The 16,813-nt window shown below is 47.3% G+C and overlaps 1 protein-coding gene and 1 non-coding gene across 13 annotated transcripts in view; both read left to right on the top strand.

The window, feature by feature from the left end:
- Positions 1-10,956, top strand: part of Pum1 (pumilio RNA binding family member 1) — a 117,358-nt gene extending 106,402 nt beyond the window's left edge. For all 12 annotated transcript variants that reach the window (XM_026781874.1, XM_013348397.2, XM_013348396.2 and 9 more), the window contains 4 exons: positions 483-608; positions 1,277-1,398; positions 3,873-4,065; positions 9,187-10,956. In XM_026781874.1, coding sequence (XP_026637675.1) covers positions 483-608; positions 1,277-1,398; positions 3,873-4,065; positions 9,187-9,318 — 573 coding nt within the window. In that variant the 3' untranslated portion in view covers positions 9,319-10,956. The remainder of the gene's footprint in view (positions 1-482; positions 609-1,276; positions 1,399-3,872; positions 4,066-9,186) is intronic.
- Positions 5,327-5,409, top strand: LOC113456715. The gene has a single exon (XR_003377465.1). It is a non-coding gene; the product is annotated as a small nucleolar RNA SNORD103/SNORD85 (small nucleolar RNA).
- Positions 10,957-16,813: the final 5,857 nt, after the last annotated feature.

Genomic DNA, 16,813 nt, shown 5'->3' with positions numbered 1-16,813 from the left:
CTCTTGTAGACCAGGCTGGTCTCGAACTCACAGAGATCCGCCTGCCTCTGCCTCCCAAGTGCTGGGATTAAAGGCGTGCGCCACCACCACCCGGCTCTTGATTCATTTTTAATTTTTCATGACAAGATTTCTCTGTGTAGCTCTGGCTGTCCTGGGACTCACTTTGTAGACCAGGCTAACCTTGACTTTAGAAATCTGCCTACCTCTCTACCTTCGGAGAGCTGGGATTAATGATGTATGCCACCACTGCCTGGTGATGCTCTTGATTCTTGACTAAGTGGATTTTTTAATACCTTGACTCCTTTTCTGATTCATTTTTAGACTTCTTGGAAGAGTTCATTTTAGCTAATTTATACACATATATGAATTCCTAAAACAACCCAAGAAATGGTTTATTAGCTCATAGTGGGTTTAAACTTATCTGTGAAGCAGAGGAGTGGGGTAATAAAGTAACAATACTGTCTTGGATCTTTCTGCTCTAGGTATTTGCTTTGTCTACTCACCCTTATGGCTGCAGGGTGATTCAGAGGATCCTAGAGCACTGTCTCCCTGACCAGACTCTCCCTATCCTTGAGGAGCTTCACCAGCACACGGAACAGCTTGTGCAGGTACTACTGCAGACCCTTATGTGCTCTTGTAGGCCCAGAGTGTGTGTTTTGTTAGCAGAAAGTATCAACATATCATCAGTGTACTTCAGATCTTTGGAGCTTGTGTTCATCACAGCCCAGTTTGTGTTTCATGAAAAATAGGCAATGATTTGAAGCCCTGACCTCTGATTTGGAGTCTGCCCTTAATTGTGTACCTCTGGGTCTCTGCTCCATTGGCCACACAAGCCAAGTGTACTAGTTGATTCTTTTGGGATTTGCTTCTGTTGCTGATAAAATAATGAATCCCAATTGTTTTGTTGGATGCAGATCTCCAGAAAGATGCAAGCTTTTTGCAACCTCTATTCTAATAGGAAATATTTTTTCCCCAAACACTCCTTCCCCCATTCTGAAATAATATAGGCCTACTTTCTTGTGAAGAAGTTAGCTAGGAAGTAGGTGTATAAATATAATGTGTTCTCGTTTTGTAATGAGAGGGAATAATTTTACTACTGTCCATTTTACCCTGTCTCGAAAAAAACCAAAAAAAAAAAAATTGTTGCAGGTTCCTTCATCCTTAGATAAGCTGTCACAGTGCTACATGAGTGATATATATTAATTATATGGAGAACCTAGTAACCCAGAAACTGTTATTTATGTATATTTTCTTTGTTTTGTTGCTTCTCAAATAGGATCAGTATGGAAATTATGTAATCCAACATGTACTGGAGCATGGTCGTCCTGAGGATAAAAGCAAAATTGTAGCAGAGATCCGAGGCAATGTACTTGTATTGAGTCAGCACAAATTTGCAAGGTCTGTGCTCTGGGAAGTGAGGATTGGGTAGTATTTCAGCTGCAGAGTCTTTTTGTTGTTAGGCATTTCTCTGTCCCACCAGCCAGCTCCCAAATCATTACATGTAGACTTACTATTAATTATGAAGGTTTGTCTTGTAGCTTAGGATTGTTTCTGAGTAGCTCTTATAACTTAAATTAACCCATTTCTTTTGATCTGTATTCTTTTTTAAATATTTATTTTATTTATTATGTATACAATATTCTGTCTGTGTGTATGCCTGCAGGCCGGAAGAGGGCACTAGACCTCTTTACAGATGGTTGTGAGCCACCATGTGGTTGCTGGGAATTGAACTCAGGACCTTTGGAAGAGCAGGCAATGCTCTTAACCACTGAGCCATCTCTCCAGCCCCTGATCTATATTCTTTTATGAGGTTCAGTTGCCTTTACTTTGTAATGCTTGTCCTGCTTGTTCTATGTTCTGACACCTGCCCTTCTTCCCAGCATCCTCTGTGCCTGGGAATCCTGTCTAGCTATTGGCCTTTCAACTTTATATTAAAGCAGTCTGAGTGGCACATCTTCACAGTGTACAAAAAGATTATTTCGCAATACTTTCTCTCTAATTTTTATACTTGCTTATTTGTTTATTTGTGGGCATTTGTCTGTGTGCTCGTGCACTGTACACTGTGCACATGTGGAAGTTAGAGGGTAGCTTGTGGGAGCTGGCTCTTTTTCCATCGTACAGCTTCAGTTTGCTGGTCATAGCCTCGAGTACAGTTACATACGAAGCCATGTGTATTACCTGCTTTAAAAGTCAAGAAGTATACCAAGTGTGGCTTCAAAGACATTTCCTTAAAAGTTCTTTCCACTCCTTTGGAGTAGCCACTGAAATCTCCTGTGTGTTTCCTACCTTGGTGGTGGGCATTGTGAGATAGCCTCCACTCGCCTTCATCTATGGCCCGAGACGGGCAAGTTGCCAGATCTGCACAGGCCTCAACTTCTCAGCTTCAGAGCATCAGGCTTGGAAAATTCCAGCTCTGTGCCTTAGCTGGGTGTTCTTCTGAGCAGGGTTCACTCCTTCTCACTGCTTAGGGAACATAGCGCTGAGTAGTTTTCTAGGATTTTCTTCTTAGCAATTTCGTGTGATTTTTTTTTTTTCCCACCTTCATAGCTTTTTTTTTTTTTTTTTTTTTTTTTTTTTTTTTTTTTTTTTTTTTGGTCAGGGGTTTATATTGATGTTCATTAATAATTGCTTTCAATTAGTGAGATCTGTTGTAAAAAAATCATTTCTTACAATTCTGTGTGTATGTACTTGATTGAGCATGTACATTTCATAGTATCCATGTGGAGCTTGGATGACAACTTGCTAGAGTAGATTAGGTTCTTTCCTATCCTGTGGTTCCAGAGAAATAACTCAGGTCTTCATGCTTGGCAGTGTAAGCACATTTATCCACCATGCCATCTAGCTTGTCTATTAATTTATGAGCTCTGTGAGTACTAAATTATGAGCAGCCTAAATCAAAGCACTTAGTATAACTTAGTCTAGAGAAGCCAACGGGCAGCGTGCCTGCATGAGGATCTGAGGATCTCTTTTGCAGTTGTGCTTACTGAGTATGGTCTGTTTTGGTGGGTTTGGCCTCTCGTTAGCCTTTTCTCCTTGAGGGTTTGGGACCTAGAGCTCTCTCCTCTTTGAGCCCTTGGCAAAGCCTCAACTTTCACCAACTCCCATGTACTGACTGCTGCTGAGTCTTGGGCTCAGTAACAGCAGTGCACACAGCACATCCTTTTTGTTTATTTTTGGGATAGGGTTTATTTGTGTATCCTCAGTTATCTTAGAACTCACAGAAGTTCACCTGCCTCTGCCTCCTGAGTGCTGCAATTAAAGATGTTCACCACCACTATCTGGCTGGCATACTCTGTTGTTAATTTGTGCCCCTGGGACTGAGGTGAGGAATCACTCACTGTGTGGTGACTGACACTTCATGTTAGAAAACTGTGCTAAGTGTTCACAAGTGATGACAGAAGGCAGGGCCTTCTGTGCTTCTGAACTGCCGAAGTGCTGTGCTCCTGCTTGAAGTTCCTTCACTGAGCTCAGATCTCCCGCCATGGCCCAGTGTCTGGTATGACCAAAGGAGTTTTGTTGTTGAGCCTGAGCTTACAGATGCAAGGACAGCATCATAAGTCTTGGTGTGAGTTGAAGTAGTGATTGTAAAAGAGTTGAGCTATTAGAAATCTCTGCTGTGAATCTCGCTATGAACTTTGCAAGCTTATTACTATCATCTGCCAGCAGGTCAGGGCCCCTCTCATAGAACACTGGGGCTCAGGTGATTCACTGTTGGACACCCCAGGGTTAAGACCAAAAAAGAACATTACAGAGCCAGACCTTGGGCAAATGAATTCCCATACGTACCATCTCTTCCCTCATTTTCCATCCTAAAACACACAGCCTAAGTGGGGATCTTATCTGATTGTTCTTCCTAATTTTCCTCGTGACAGCAATGTTGTGGAGAAGTGTGTCACTCACGCCTCACGTACAGAGCGTGCTGTACTCATCGATGAGGTGTGCACCATGAATGACGGTCCCCACAGTGCCTTATACACCATGATGAAGGATCAGTATGCCAACTATGTGGTCCAGAAGATGATCGATGTGGCCGAGCCAGGTCAGCGGAAGATTGTCATGCACAAGGTAAGCACATTGGGTGCCAGCCCAGAGTGGGAGAAGGACCAGGTGGACCATGTTCAGATATAGCAGATAGTAGACAGTGGGCTTCTTTGTGTTGCTATACCAGACTTGTTCTGTGCTTCCTCCTCTCACTGTGTGGGATCACTATGGTCTCTCTGTGTTTGTCACTTCTTTCCTCAACTCACAGTATGGGAGTCCTGGTTCTGGTTTTTGTTTTGTTTTAAACTTTTTTCCCCCTATTAGGGGTTTGGGTATTTGTCAGCATGGGACCCTGTGCACTGCCTGCCTGCAGTGTTTTTGACACCTCTTTAGTGTGTGATTGTGCTGTGGTGCATGTCTAGGTCACAGTGATGTGGTCAGGTTTCATGGCAAGTGGCCTTTACTCACATAGCCATCCTGTTGGTCTGTGAGAAGCATATTTCCTGTTTTTGAATATTGTTTTGAGGGCTGAACCCAGGCCTGGTGCAGCCTAAACTAGCATTCAGCCACTAAGCCACATCTTGGCCCTTGTTTGTTTATTTGTTTAGGGGGGTTGGTTTGTTGACAGAGCTTCGTTGCTTAGCCCAGGCTAGCCTTAAAACTATGGTTCTAGGCCGGGCGGTGGTGGCGCACGCCTTTAATCCCAGCACTCGGGAGGCAGAGGCAGGCGGATCTCTGTGAGTTCGAGACCAGCCTGGTCTGCAGGACTGGCTCCAGGACAGGCTCCAAAGCCACAGAGAAACCCTGTCTCGAAAAAACAAAAAAAAACCAGAACAAAACAAAACAAAAAAAACCTATGGTCCTAATTGCTGGAATCACAGACATGCTATCACACTTGGCTGTGAGTGAGAACATATTTTTGTGAGATAATTCCTTCCCTGGTCTCTGAGATCATCTCATCAGTTCAGGGTAGTCTACTTCCTGTGTCTCCTTTTCTTGTTTTTTGTGTTCACTGATCCCATCATACTTTCCTGCAAAGGCCTGGTCCTTGCTGCTGACCCACAGTGTGGACAGGACAGTGGAAAATGGTGCTGCCCATGGAGGAAGCCCTCACCCAACCCATGCAGAATCAAGGCTAGGATAGTTAGACAGGAGAAAGGGAACAGAGGCCCGGAAAACTAGCTGCTGCGAGTGGGAGTTGATAGGGGAATCATCCAAGAGCCCCACAGGTAGGGAAAGCACATTGCAACTGCTTGTGCCAGGTGGTGCCAAGGCCTCTGGCCTGCACCCCTCAGCCTCTGTGCTCTGAGCTCCCCCAGCCTTCTCAGTGGAGGGGTTGCTGTTGTCTGGCAATGATGACCCACTTGCCCTCACTGAGGACAAAGTCCGATAATGAGAATCTTTATTATGGACTCGTTCTGAGCCAGGCAGAATCCCACCAGCTCTGATTCAAACCCATTGAACTACCAGCCAGTGGTGTAGATGTTGGCAGTTGAAGGTTGGTGGAGCCCTGGGCACTTGGGGTGCATCTTGCAGTTTGTTGCATGTGGAGGTGCTAGGAGGCGATGTGGCAGTGTGTAGGAGGCGGTATGGTAGCACGTCGCAGGCAGGAGCTGGAAGCACAGGTGTTGCTGAAGCAAATAATTAAACCTGTGGCGATAGGCAGATCCTCAGAACTGCGTTGTCCTGGTCACTGAGGGACTGTGCTCATAGGCACGGGAAAGCCAGGAAAAGCAGGGAAGAGAATAGAGTATGGTGGAGTGGTGCTTGCAGAGTGCATGGTTAGAAAGAGGGCCCTTTAAGGAAGAGGCCACAGTAATGAAGACTAGGGACCTGAGAGAAGACTCTGTTTAATACTTTTTTATTTACTTCACTTTATGTGTGTGCTTCAGCCTGCATGAGAAGGTCAAAAGACAGTTTATTGCTGGAGTCAATTTTTTTCTTCCTTCTATGTGGGTTCAAAGCATGTCAGGCTTGGTAGCAAGTGATTTACCCATGGAGCAAACACTCAAGCCCAGGACTATTGTGCCACCACTGTAATTTGGAGTAGGGGAAGCCATGAAAACAGCTGAGCTAATATAATAGCTGGTAGCATTTTTCAGATTGAAGAGAAGTGGTCAGTGTAAGCTAGAATCAAAAGGAGAGGGAGGGCCAGGAACGGCTCTCTCACCAATAGGGTTTGTGTTAGAAGAGTGGAAAGTAGCACCTCATGCCTTACTAGTCCAGGTTAAAAATGGAGTGCAGCAAAGCTGAGGAGAGTGGGGGTGGGGTCAGAGGAGAGGGAAGGGAAGGAGTGCTCAAGGCTGGGGGTTTAGTGAGAGAAGCCCTTGTTGAGGACATGGCCCTTACCACATCTGGGGCTGCAGCACACCTGGATCCTTTTGATAGGCAAGCTTGGGAAGGTATGTAGATTGCTACTTAGCGCCCAGACCCCTTTGTTTTCAGCCATTGTCACTGAAGGTGCCAGGAGGAGGTGTGCGGTTTCCTAGCCTGTGTTCTGTGTGGGTTCATAGCAGTTTCTAGAGCTCCTTGGCCCTTCCTTACTCTGAGCTTACACTTAGGCAGACAAACTGCTGGCTTTATAGGCTTCAAGATGGGCTGCCACCTGTCTCCTGGCATGGTGCTCCTTGAGGTTTGTGAGCAGTGTGAATTTTTGTTGGGAACATTGTTAAAGTGCCCCTCCACCATCTTCTATTTTCTGTATGGAAAGATTAGTAGGCAAGCAGAGGGGAGCCAGCACTGCTAAGTGTATAGCATGGCCCCTGAGCTTTAAGTGAAGGCCCCTCAAGTGAGCTGTGTGCACAGGAACAGGTCTAGGGCAGGGGCCACGAGAGTGCACACAGGAGTGATCAGAGCTCTCTAGGTTGGAGGAGCACGTGTGTGGGAAGGGACTGATGCCAGTGATGTGTCACAAGTAATAGGAAGAGTGAATCTTTGGGGTGAAATACCTATACTATTCTTTATTCCTAATTTGTCTTTGGCTGAACTGCAGAACCACTCTGTATCTTTTTCTCAGCTGCTCTGGCACAGTGTCAATCTTCCTTCCTTTGTTTCTGTCTGTCTTTCCCTTTTTATTTATATACTTATTTATTTATTGGTGTATTAAGGTTTCTGTTGCTGTGGTAAACACAATGACCAAAAGTATCTTGGGAAGGAAAAGATTTATTTCATCTTTAAAAACTCTTGGTCTACTCTATTATTGAAGGAATTCAGGGCAGGAACTGATACAGAGAGGCAATGGAGGAACGCTGCTTGCTGGCTTGGCTTGCTCAGCCTGATTGCTTATAGCACCCAGGACCACCTACCTGCCCATGGGTGGTACCAGCCACAGTGGGCTGGGTCCTCCCTCATCAGTCATCAATCAACAAAATGCATCACAGTCTTGCTCACAGGCCAATCAGGTGGGGGCATTTTCTCAATCGAGGTTCCCTCTTCTAAAATAACTTTAGCTTTATCAAGTTGACATAAAAACTAGCTAGCATAATCAACCCCTTGTCACCTTTACACATTACTTGTAAAGTGTAACCTTTCCTTTCCTGTTTATCCCTAGGAGCTCATATTAATACTAAGCTCACAATATAAAAAAAAAATCTCAGTTTTTTAAACCTCTGTGATCTTTACAAATACTTTGAAAATCTAATTTCTTTAAAATATCCAGAGTCTCTTAATTGTGGGCTCCTATAAAATCAGAATAAGTTAAATACTTTCTTATTCTGAGAGGGAAGAACCAGGGCAAAACCACAGTCCAGCAGTGTAAAGCTCAGCGTCAGACTTGTAGGACTCAATACCGGGATCCTTGGGTTCCTCCAGGAGGCTTCAACAGCTATCCACAGCCCCTACAGTATATCTCCTAGGCTCAGGTTGGCTCCACTGCACAGCTGCTGCTGTTCTAGGCAGTCATCCCATGGCACTGGCATCTCCAAAATGCTAGGGTGTCTTTGTTGGGATCCACCTTTACCACCAACCCCTCCTGGGTACTCTTCAAGGATTCTGACCCTGCCACATTGGTGCCAAGTCTCAACTTCTCTCATGATTCCTTCAGTCTTCACTGCCACTCAGCCTGCACCTTCACCAGTGGCCTTTTATCCTCATAGTGCAAGCTTCACCTTCTCACCATGACCCCTTTAAAACCAATACCACCTGGAAGAGTCTTTAAACATTATCAAGGTTATCTGCAGCATGACGTGTACCCTATTGGCCCTTTCTGGACTCCACCTTCTGTGGAAATACTCTTGGAAGATTTGAGTTCACTGGTGCTGGTCTCCTTAATCATAGCCCCAGCTAGTCAGTAGCAATGTACCAGCAAAGCAAATGTTTAGCGTTAGTGGTGAATTTGAGTGTCACTTGAATGGTCCTAATAGAGCCTTTGCTTTCCCCTGAAGCTTCACAAGCCAGGTCTTTATCACCTGGACTGCTCACAGGTTCCCACAGAATCCCACTGAGCTCTGAGCACACAATGGCTTTTCCAGCCCAAACTTTGGGTGCTACCATAAAACATTCTGTCACAGCAGTACCCCTGACCTGGTACCAAATTCTGTCTGACTTAGTGTTTCTATTACTGTGGTTAAACAGTATAACCAAAGCAACACAAAGAGAAAGGATTGCCTCATCTTATAGTTTGTTCATCAGTCAGGGAAGTCAGGGCAGGAGCCTGGAATCGGGCTGATTAAGGAACCATGGAAGAGTGCTGCCTGTTGGCTTGCTCCCAGTAATTTGCTCAGCCTGCTTGCTTATAGCATGAAGGACCACCAGTGCACAAGAAAATGCACCACAGATTTGCCCACAGGCCAGTCAGGTGGGGGTATTTTCTCGATTGAGGTTCCCTCTTCCAAAATGACTCTAATTTTTGTAAAGTTGACATTAAAAACTAGCCAGCGCAGTTGGTCACTGTTAACTGGAAGAAACCCTGTGCCTTGGAGAACCAGGGATCAGGTGGTGAGTTTAAGTGAATGGTTCCCCAAGGAATCCCCAGCTTCCAGGACAGCTTGGATTTCTGTGCTAAGGTGCTGTTCTGCCCTGGGTGGGTTCCCTGTCCTGTGTCAGTGCTTAGGGCAAGAGCTCCTGTCTTTATCTCATGGCTTCTAGCAATAAGAGGACAAAGATACCTTTGTGGGGTGAAATGTGCACCATGCAGTCCATATCTGGGAAGGTGCTGGCAACATCTGAGGCCTCTCTGGCCTGTGTAACACACACTGTCCTCTTTAGATCCGGCCACACATCGCGACGCTTCGAAAGTACACCTATGGCAAGCACATCCTGGCCAAGCTGGAGAAGTACTACATGAAGAATGGTGTGGACTTGGGGCCCATGTGTGGCCCCCCTAATGGTATCATCTGAGCAGTGCACCCATCCCCGTCCCGCTGACCTCACTGACCCTGGCAGATCCAACCAGCAACCAGAAATGCCCAGAGTAGAGTCAGAAGTGGGCAACGGTTGCTCCGGGATTACTCCCTCCTCCAAAAGGAATCAGATCCATCCGTGGAAAGGCCTTTGTAAATTTCATTTTATTACACATGTACTAATTATTTTTTTTAATTGACTAATTGCCCTGCTGTTTACTGGTGTATAGGAACTTGTACATAGGTAATCAGTGTACATGGGAGGCCACATGTTTTGTTTTATGTTGTATCTATATTCCACATGTGGACACTTTCAGGGTGGTTGGTTTAACAAAAAAAAAGTTTAAAAAAAGACAAAAAAAGGTTTTTAACTCATTTGCCTTGTGGCAAGTTTTGCAAATAGCTCTTCCCGACCTCCTCATTTTATTAAAAAAACAAAAAACAAAACTGAGAAATTTGAATTTTAGTTAAATGACCCCAAACTGGCATTTAACACTGTTTATAAAATATATATATATACATATATATACATATGAAATGGGAACGTTTCAGAGTCGTTAAAGCATCAGCCTGTGACACAGAGTTCATGACACTCTTTTTGGAGATGACCTCATGCTGAGGAAGATGGTGGCCACAGATCCAGGTGGAGGAGGAGTCACAGAGGCCCAAGGCCAGTGGTTGGGGCCCTGGGGTTGCTCTCTGTGAACACTGAGAAGCAGAATCTGATTATCTAGCATGAGTGAAAACCCAGCTCTGCTCCTGGTCTTGCTTCTATAGATACATAGTGTATACTTGTGTAGACTTTTGCATATATACGGATTTGTAGTATTTCCTGTTTTGATGTCTAATCTGTATCTATAATGTACCCTAGTAGTCGGACATCCTTTTGATTGTACAATTGTACATTTGTATACCTGTAATGTAAATGTGGAGAAGTTTGAATCAACATGAACACGTTTTTTTGGTAAGAAAAGAGAATCAGCGCCCCTCCCCCCATGCACTCAGTGTATATCCACCTTTTATGGTCGTAGCAGATAGTGTTGTATATTGTAAATTGTAATTTCAACCAGAAGTAAATTTTTTTCTTTTGAGAGAATAAATGTTCTTTATACAGCCTAGTTAATGTTTAAAAAGAAAAAGATAGCTTGGTTTTTTTGTCAGCTAGTCAAGATGGTAGCGAGAGCCTTTCTAAATGTTACTTCAGATGATTCAGTTCACACTAGTGTTCTTTTTTTTTAATCCTAAAAAAATGTTTTGCTTATTTTGTGACAGTCAAGAAAGGACGTGCAGAAGTTTCGCCTGCCCTTCCCCGCTCAGCGCCTCCCTTGTAAAGTGACTCGCCCTCCGTTTTGTACAGATGAGCTGTATTTTGCATTTTGTCTACTTGTAAGTGAATGTAACATACTGTCAATCCTCGTTTGAATATAGACTGTAACACTACACGGTGTACATTTCCAGAGCCTTGTGTATATTTCCAATGAACTTTTTGCAAGCACACTTGTAACCATATGTGTATAATTAACAAACCTGTGTATGCTTATGCCTGGGCAACTATTTTTTGTAACTCTTGTGTAGATTGTCTCTAAACAATGTGTGATCTTTATTTTGAAAAAAATACAGAACTTTGGAATCTGAATTTGGTATTTGTGCTGTTCTCTCCACACCTGCTCACGGGAGCCCTGTTCCAGCCTGGCCTCGCTGTTGCCCCTAGGGCAGGCAGGAAGGGTGGCGTGGTAAACTGGGGTTGGAACTGATGGCTCCTGAGTCTGACTCGATCTGAGAGGTTGAGTTCGGTCTACCTTGTACAAAGCCTGGCTTTCCCATGTTGTGAGACACATGCACAAGTGCACCTGGTCAGCCAGGCAGTGATGGTGCACACCTTTAATCCCAGCACTCTTGAGGCAGATGCAGGCAGATCTCTGTGAGCTCAGTGCCAACCTGGTCCACAAGAGCTAATTCCAGGACAGGCTCCAAAGCAACAGAGAAAAACCCTGTCTCATCTCCCCCCCCCCCCCAAAGTACACCTGGTCAACCCAGAAAGGGGACCCACTGTAGACAAAATTAACAATTGCACCAGAATCCAGCTTGGTGAAGCAGTGAATATTTATTGATGGGTTGGTTACTCATGAGAGCAGTCTTGAACACAGCGGCATCACCACAAAGCAAGCTCCTCTACCCCAAATGCTGCAGCCCTGAGCATAGAGGAAGCTGGGGAGGTGCCTTCTCAGTGTTCCCTTTCCTGGATTTAGCCTTTTGCTCCGGAGACTCCTGGAGGAACTGTTTCAGTTAAGAGGAAACTGCCAGCCAGGGCTGGTGGCTTTAATCCCAGCAGAGGAAAGCAGATCTCTTAGTTAGAGGCTAGCCTGGTCTGCAATATCAGTTCCAGGACAGTCCAGGACAGTCAGGGCTACACAGAGAACCCCGTCTTTAAAAACCAAAAGGGAGAGGGAGAGAAGGAAGGAAAGAGAAAACTGCCATCGGTCCCCAGCTGACTTGGAAATCCTCTGCTATTGGTCTCCTGTGCCCTTCTCTGCAAGCCTGTGTCTTGGCCATCCTACAGGATCCTCTGCACTTAGGATTGTGTCCAGTTACCCTCAGTTGAGAACCCCTTTGTGTTCACAGACGTAGCGCCTATCTTCAGGGTGCCCACCCTTCTTTCACCCAGCTGTTCTTCACCTCAGAAGGCCACGCCACGCCTGAAATTTCATCTGGTCCCCTCTACATGTGGAGGCCAGTGAGCCTTGGGCTGGAAATGGAGGCCGACTCTATAGTTGAAGGCCTCATTTTGCTTGGACAGCTGGAGTTAGGCCACACCCCAGCCTTACCTACCACTAAGGTGGTTTCCCAGAGCAGTATGTGCTGAGGGTCCGTGAACCCCTTCTGGGAGAGCCTGGGGCCTGTGTTGCAGGCAGCTCAAGGTTCCTGTTGCCCTCCTAGCCTCTTTGCGTTTTCTTGTGTTTGCTTGGTTTGGGCTCTTCCTTTAGCATCTCAGTGGAAAATGCATGTGGGAGCTGGCTGGAAATGGGACAGCCCCTAATTTGAAGCCTTGTATGTTTGAGGAGTCTTTAGAGTGAGGATGAAGTGCAGTGTTTAATCCTTGCATGCCCCTAATGACAAATTGCTGTAAAAGAGGAAACTATCTGAATATTAATAAGCTCTTCAAAAGCAGTTGTGTAGATGGAGATTATGTAGCCGAATAGTGCACAGCGCATCTGTAGCAAACAACACCTGCATTTCCCCTATGTAACACCTTGTGAATGGAGGCTGTGAACGGAGGTGGTGCGGAGCCTATTCTTTCTTTCCCCATCCACTCGGTGACTATGCACAGAGCATGTATGGGCTCACAACCCTAAGAGGCTGAGGCAGGAGAATACAGAGTTTGAGTTTAGACTACAGTAACAAGATTGTCTCAGAAACAGAAAAACAAAACCGACTGAGCAGGTGCACAGTCACACAATCCCAGCACCTGGCACGTGGAGTTCAAGGTCTTGGCTACGTGGTGAGCCAAAGGCCAGAGTTGTGGTTGGGGAGGCTTGGTTCATGAGCGGCTGCACAGATATGGAGGTCAGAGGACAACCTTTGCTTGTCCATCCTTACAGCCTTGTTTGAGGCAGGTTTCATTTTGTCACCCGTGAGCGAGCTTCAGGAGCTTCTTGTAACTCTTCTCGCCACAGGGCAGGTGTGCAGGATGCCTGTTTCTGGCTTTCCATGGGCGCTGGGGATTCTAACTCATATCCTCACAGTAGGGTGACAAGCTCTCTATCCACTGAGCAGTCTCCCCAGCCTGAGACTGGTCTTAAGCAACCAAAAACTGTTACTAAGTAAAGAAGTCTATCCAGTGTATCTCATTGGACATCAACTCTGCTGGCCACAGAAGGTAGTTTTGGTGTGCCCATTTCAGATGCAAAAGCTGAGGTCCCACGTTTTGACCTGACACTCAGCCCACTGCGTGAAAGCCCCCCCCCCCCTCTCTCTGCTGGACTGCAAGCTTTGTCCACCTCCCATCCTTGGGATAAGCAGGAGGAAGGGAGTGTAGATGTTCCAGCAGAAGAGAAGAGATGGAGTTCGTGTGCATTAATAACCAGCCAGACTTTTATCTGCAGGCTTTGTCCACCTCCCATCCTTGGGACAAGCAGGAGGAAGGGAGTGTAGATGTTTCAGCAGAAGAGAAGAGATGGTGTTCGTGTGCATTAATAACCAGCCAGGCTTTTATCTGGGTCTTCTGACTCCCTGGATCCAGTGCTCTGCCATTACTTGTATGACCTAGCAGTTGCTATCTTTTAGAGCCATGGAAGGGCCAGTGAAATGGCTCAGTGCTGGTAAAGGTGCTTGCTATCAACCCTGATGACTTGTTTTGATCCCCAGGACCTACATGGTGGAAGGAAGAGAATTGATTCCCTTGGGTTGACTCTGACATGTACATGTACACTGTGGGGAACATGCATGCCCCCACACGTAGGTACATTAATACGCACAAAATAAGATGTAAAAACGAATTACCAAAACAACAACAAATAACCCAAATTACCAGAGCTGGAGTGGTATAAGCAGTTAGGAGGGCGTTCTGCTCTTCCAGAGGACCCGAGTCTCGTCTTTAGCACCTAGTTGAGGAGGCTCATTCCTCCTGTAACTCCAGCTCAGTGGCATCTGAAGCCTCCATGGAACCCGGTGTACACCCAAAATTGAAGAGGTGGCAAAACCCCAAAAGAGTTGCAGAAAAGAATTCACCCATTCACAAGTCAAAAGAACCTGTGACTTCTGGTGGTTACCAGCTTTGGCCACATGAGGGCGCTGCCACCTAAAGCAAGCACTACTGTCTCCAGGACGCTAGGATTCAAGGTCTGGCTTTCAGGACCAGAAAGCAGAGTAAGGTTTGTTTCTTCCTTTCTCCTCCCCAGGAGTCCCCAATGTCACAGCCAGACCTTCACTGCCTGGGGTGGGACCCGAAGCTCACACGTCTGGAACATCCAATTGTTTTGGTTTGCTCTAAGACCCCTGTGGAGCCTCTGCCTTCTTGGGATCTCCATTTCCCCACTTGTCACCTGCTGAGGTCAGTCAGTGATCGGGCCTGAGAAGAGCAGGCCCAGGCTCAGTGGTCTAGGCCCTAGCCGACTTCACCCAAGCTCTCAAACAGCTTCTCTAGTGTTTGCATAACCGGCAGCCTCAGATCCCAGCCCTGGGGTCTCCGTGCAGCTCTGTAAGCCATCTGACAGCGTTCTCCTCCTCCAGTGGGAGGGCACGTGACAGCCCCTGACCCAGAGCTGGGCATAGAACTGGAAGTGAGCACTGCCTTTGCTAGGATGGCAGCCTGGGGCACCAAAGCGAGAAAGTGCACCTCTGCTAAGTGCCTCACTGGGGGCCCCAAGGTCCTGCCTGGTAGTGGACTCCTAGAATCACAGCCCACAGCAGAACAGCAGGAAAGGGTGATTTGACTTTTGAAGTTTGGATACCTATGGAAATTGCACCTGACACTCTGTGGGCAGAATCTTCAGACACCTGGGGAAGACTCTGCCCTATGGGTAGGGCACCCGCTCCAGCTGTTCACTCCCTAACCCCCGGGGCTAGGTACCTCGGCTTGTCAGTTTCAGGCAGCGTGGCATCCCAACAGTTGGCAGCTGGCTGTGGTGGTCAGATCCACCGCTGTGCCATCCTTGAGTTCTGAATTTCAGGACCCTACCCCAGGCCTGCCCTGTTTCCAGATCCCTCACTCCCATCTAGGCAAGGGGGACACAACTCCCCTGGGGACACTTGAAGGCAGCTATTGCCCCTCTGTGTCCCTCCGGGACCGCCCTCCATGGCAGATTTCTGCCTCACCCAGAGCTGTGGCTCGACAGTGGTGGGGCTCGATGACAGGATCATAGGACCCCTAATCTAGGCAGTGTTCATTCCCAACCACAGCTGTGCATGGCCCAGGCCAGGGGAGTCAGCATCTGGCCTGACTCTTAAGCTGGGCTGAGGAGGAGCAGTGCATTTAGGAAGTTCACTTTTTTTTCCCTTCCATGAAAATGACTTTAAATGTGCAGTTTATTCCCAGAAACTTGGGTGTACTCTGGTGAGACCTCTGGGGTGATGTCCTTCCTCCTTCCTTCTCCCCCACTTCCTCTTTTTTCTTCTTCGCCCTCTCCCCTCCCTGGCCCCCTCATCCTGCCTTTTCTCTCTCCCTACTGTCTTAGTCTCACCCCTCCCTCCTTTCCCACCTCCCCCCTCTCCCTGTTACCTTCTCTCCTTCCCCAGAGTCCTTGGGTCCTCCAAGGCAGGCAGGAGGACAGGTGTGAGTCCAGGTAAGTCTAGGCCTAGGTTCCCCACAGCCTTCCTATGACCTCGGTCAGGGTCTTGGGCACAGGTGACCATGAGACGTGGGATAGTCTGGGAGGACCCACCAGGGTGAGGAGTGAGCCATCCAGTTCCCAGCTCAGTTAGAGGCTATGTGGCATTGTACCTGTCACCTCACTTCCTGTTCCTTTCCTTAGTGTGAAATGATATAAAGGAATTTCAAGACCAGCCGCTTTCTTCAGTGTGGACAGGACAGTTGCCATCAGGGAACAGAGCCGCGATGGCCACATAACACCTTCGGGAGATGGGGCCTGGCCTTGAGTTAATATAAAATGGAAGCAATACCCTGGAGTGAGTGGGGCAGCACTCTTCAGTAGGGTAGCGCCCCTAGACATGGAGGAGAGTAGGGGAGAATAGGGGGGTGCAGGGTCACCTGTCCAGGAGGCTTCTGAAGATGCAGCTGCTGTGACTCACCCTGCTGCTATGAGTCACTCCAAGCTAGTTTCGGATAGAGCCATTTCTGTGGTCTGTTGAGTCCTATCTGGGGCAGACAGCCACTTCTGCCTATCTCTCAAGGAAAAATGCCAAAATGCTCAGTCTAGGATCCTCAGGCACAGTGACAAAGCCCCCAGGCTAGATGCTCCCTGCCTCTCCACATGCGCTGTGTCGGGATGAAGTTCCAGGCTGCTTCCGAGCACCCCTTCCCCAGCCCACCAGGAGATGCTACTACTTGGAAGCCTTCTGAGATTTTTGCAGAAGGTAGCCTCCTCCTGGCACCAAGTTAGGATCTCTTCAGAGGCAAATTGCTTTAGAAACAATACAGGCAGCAGCTCAGGTTCCCTAGTGCCAGCCTCACCCTCCCGCCCCTCTCCCCAACAGCAGGTCCTTAAGCCTCATCTGCTTTCCAGCATACTCCCTGCTGATCTGGCAGTGCTGTCGAGGAACCTGCTGGGGTCTTGAGGCTTCTACTGGCCCATCCATCCACAGCCACCCCGGACACAGAGACCACTTAGTTCAGACTCTGACTCCCTCTGTCCGCACTCTCATTGTGCCCTGAGGGATGGCTGGGCTCTGGTCAACAGCCGCTGCCCATGTCGGATTTCCACATGCGGGCAATGACCTCTGAGGATCTCCAAGTTCTGCGAAGTTGACTGTGGTTCCTCCGAGTCTGGTGTAATCCTGCCAGGACCCTGTTTGGTTCCTCCGAGTCTGGTGTAATC

This window comes from Microtus ochrogaster, chromosome 10 (genome assembly GCF_000317375.1).
Source record: "Microtus ochrogaster isolate Prairie Vole_2 chromosome 10, MicOch1.0, whole genome shotgun sequence".
NCBI classification, from domain to species: domain Eukaryota; kingdom Metazoa; phylum Chordata; class Mammalia; order Rodentia; family Cricetidae; genus Microtus; species Microtus ochrogaster.
Note: the sequence above shows the minus strand (reverse complement) of the source record. Positions and strands in the feature narration are given on the sequence as shown.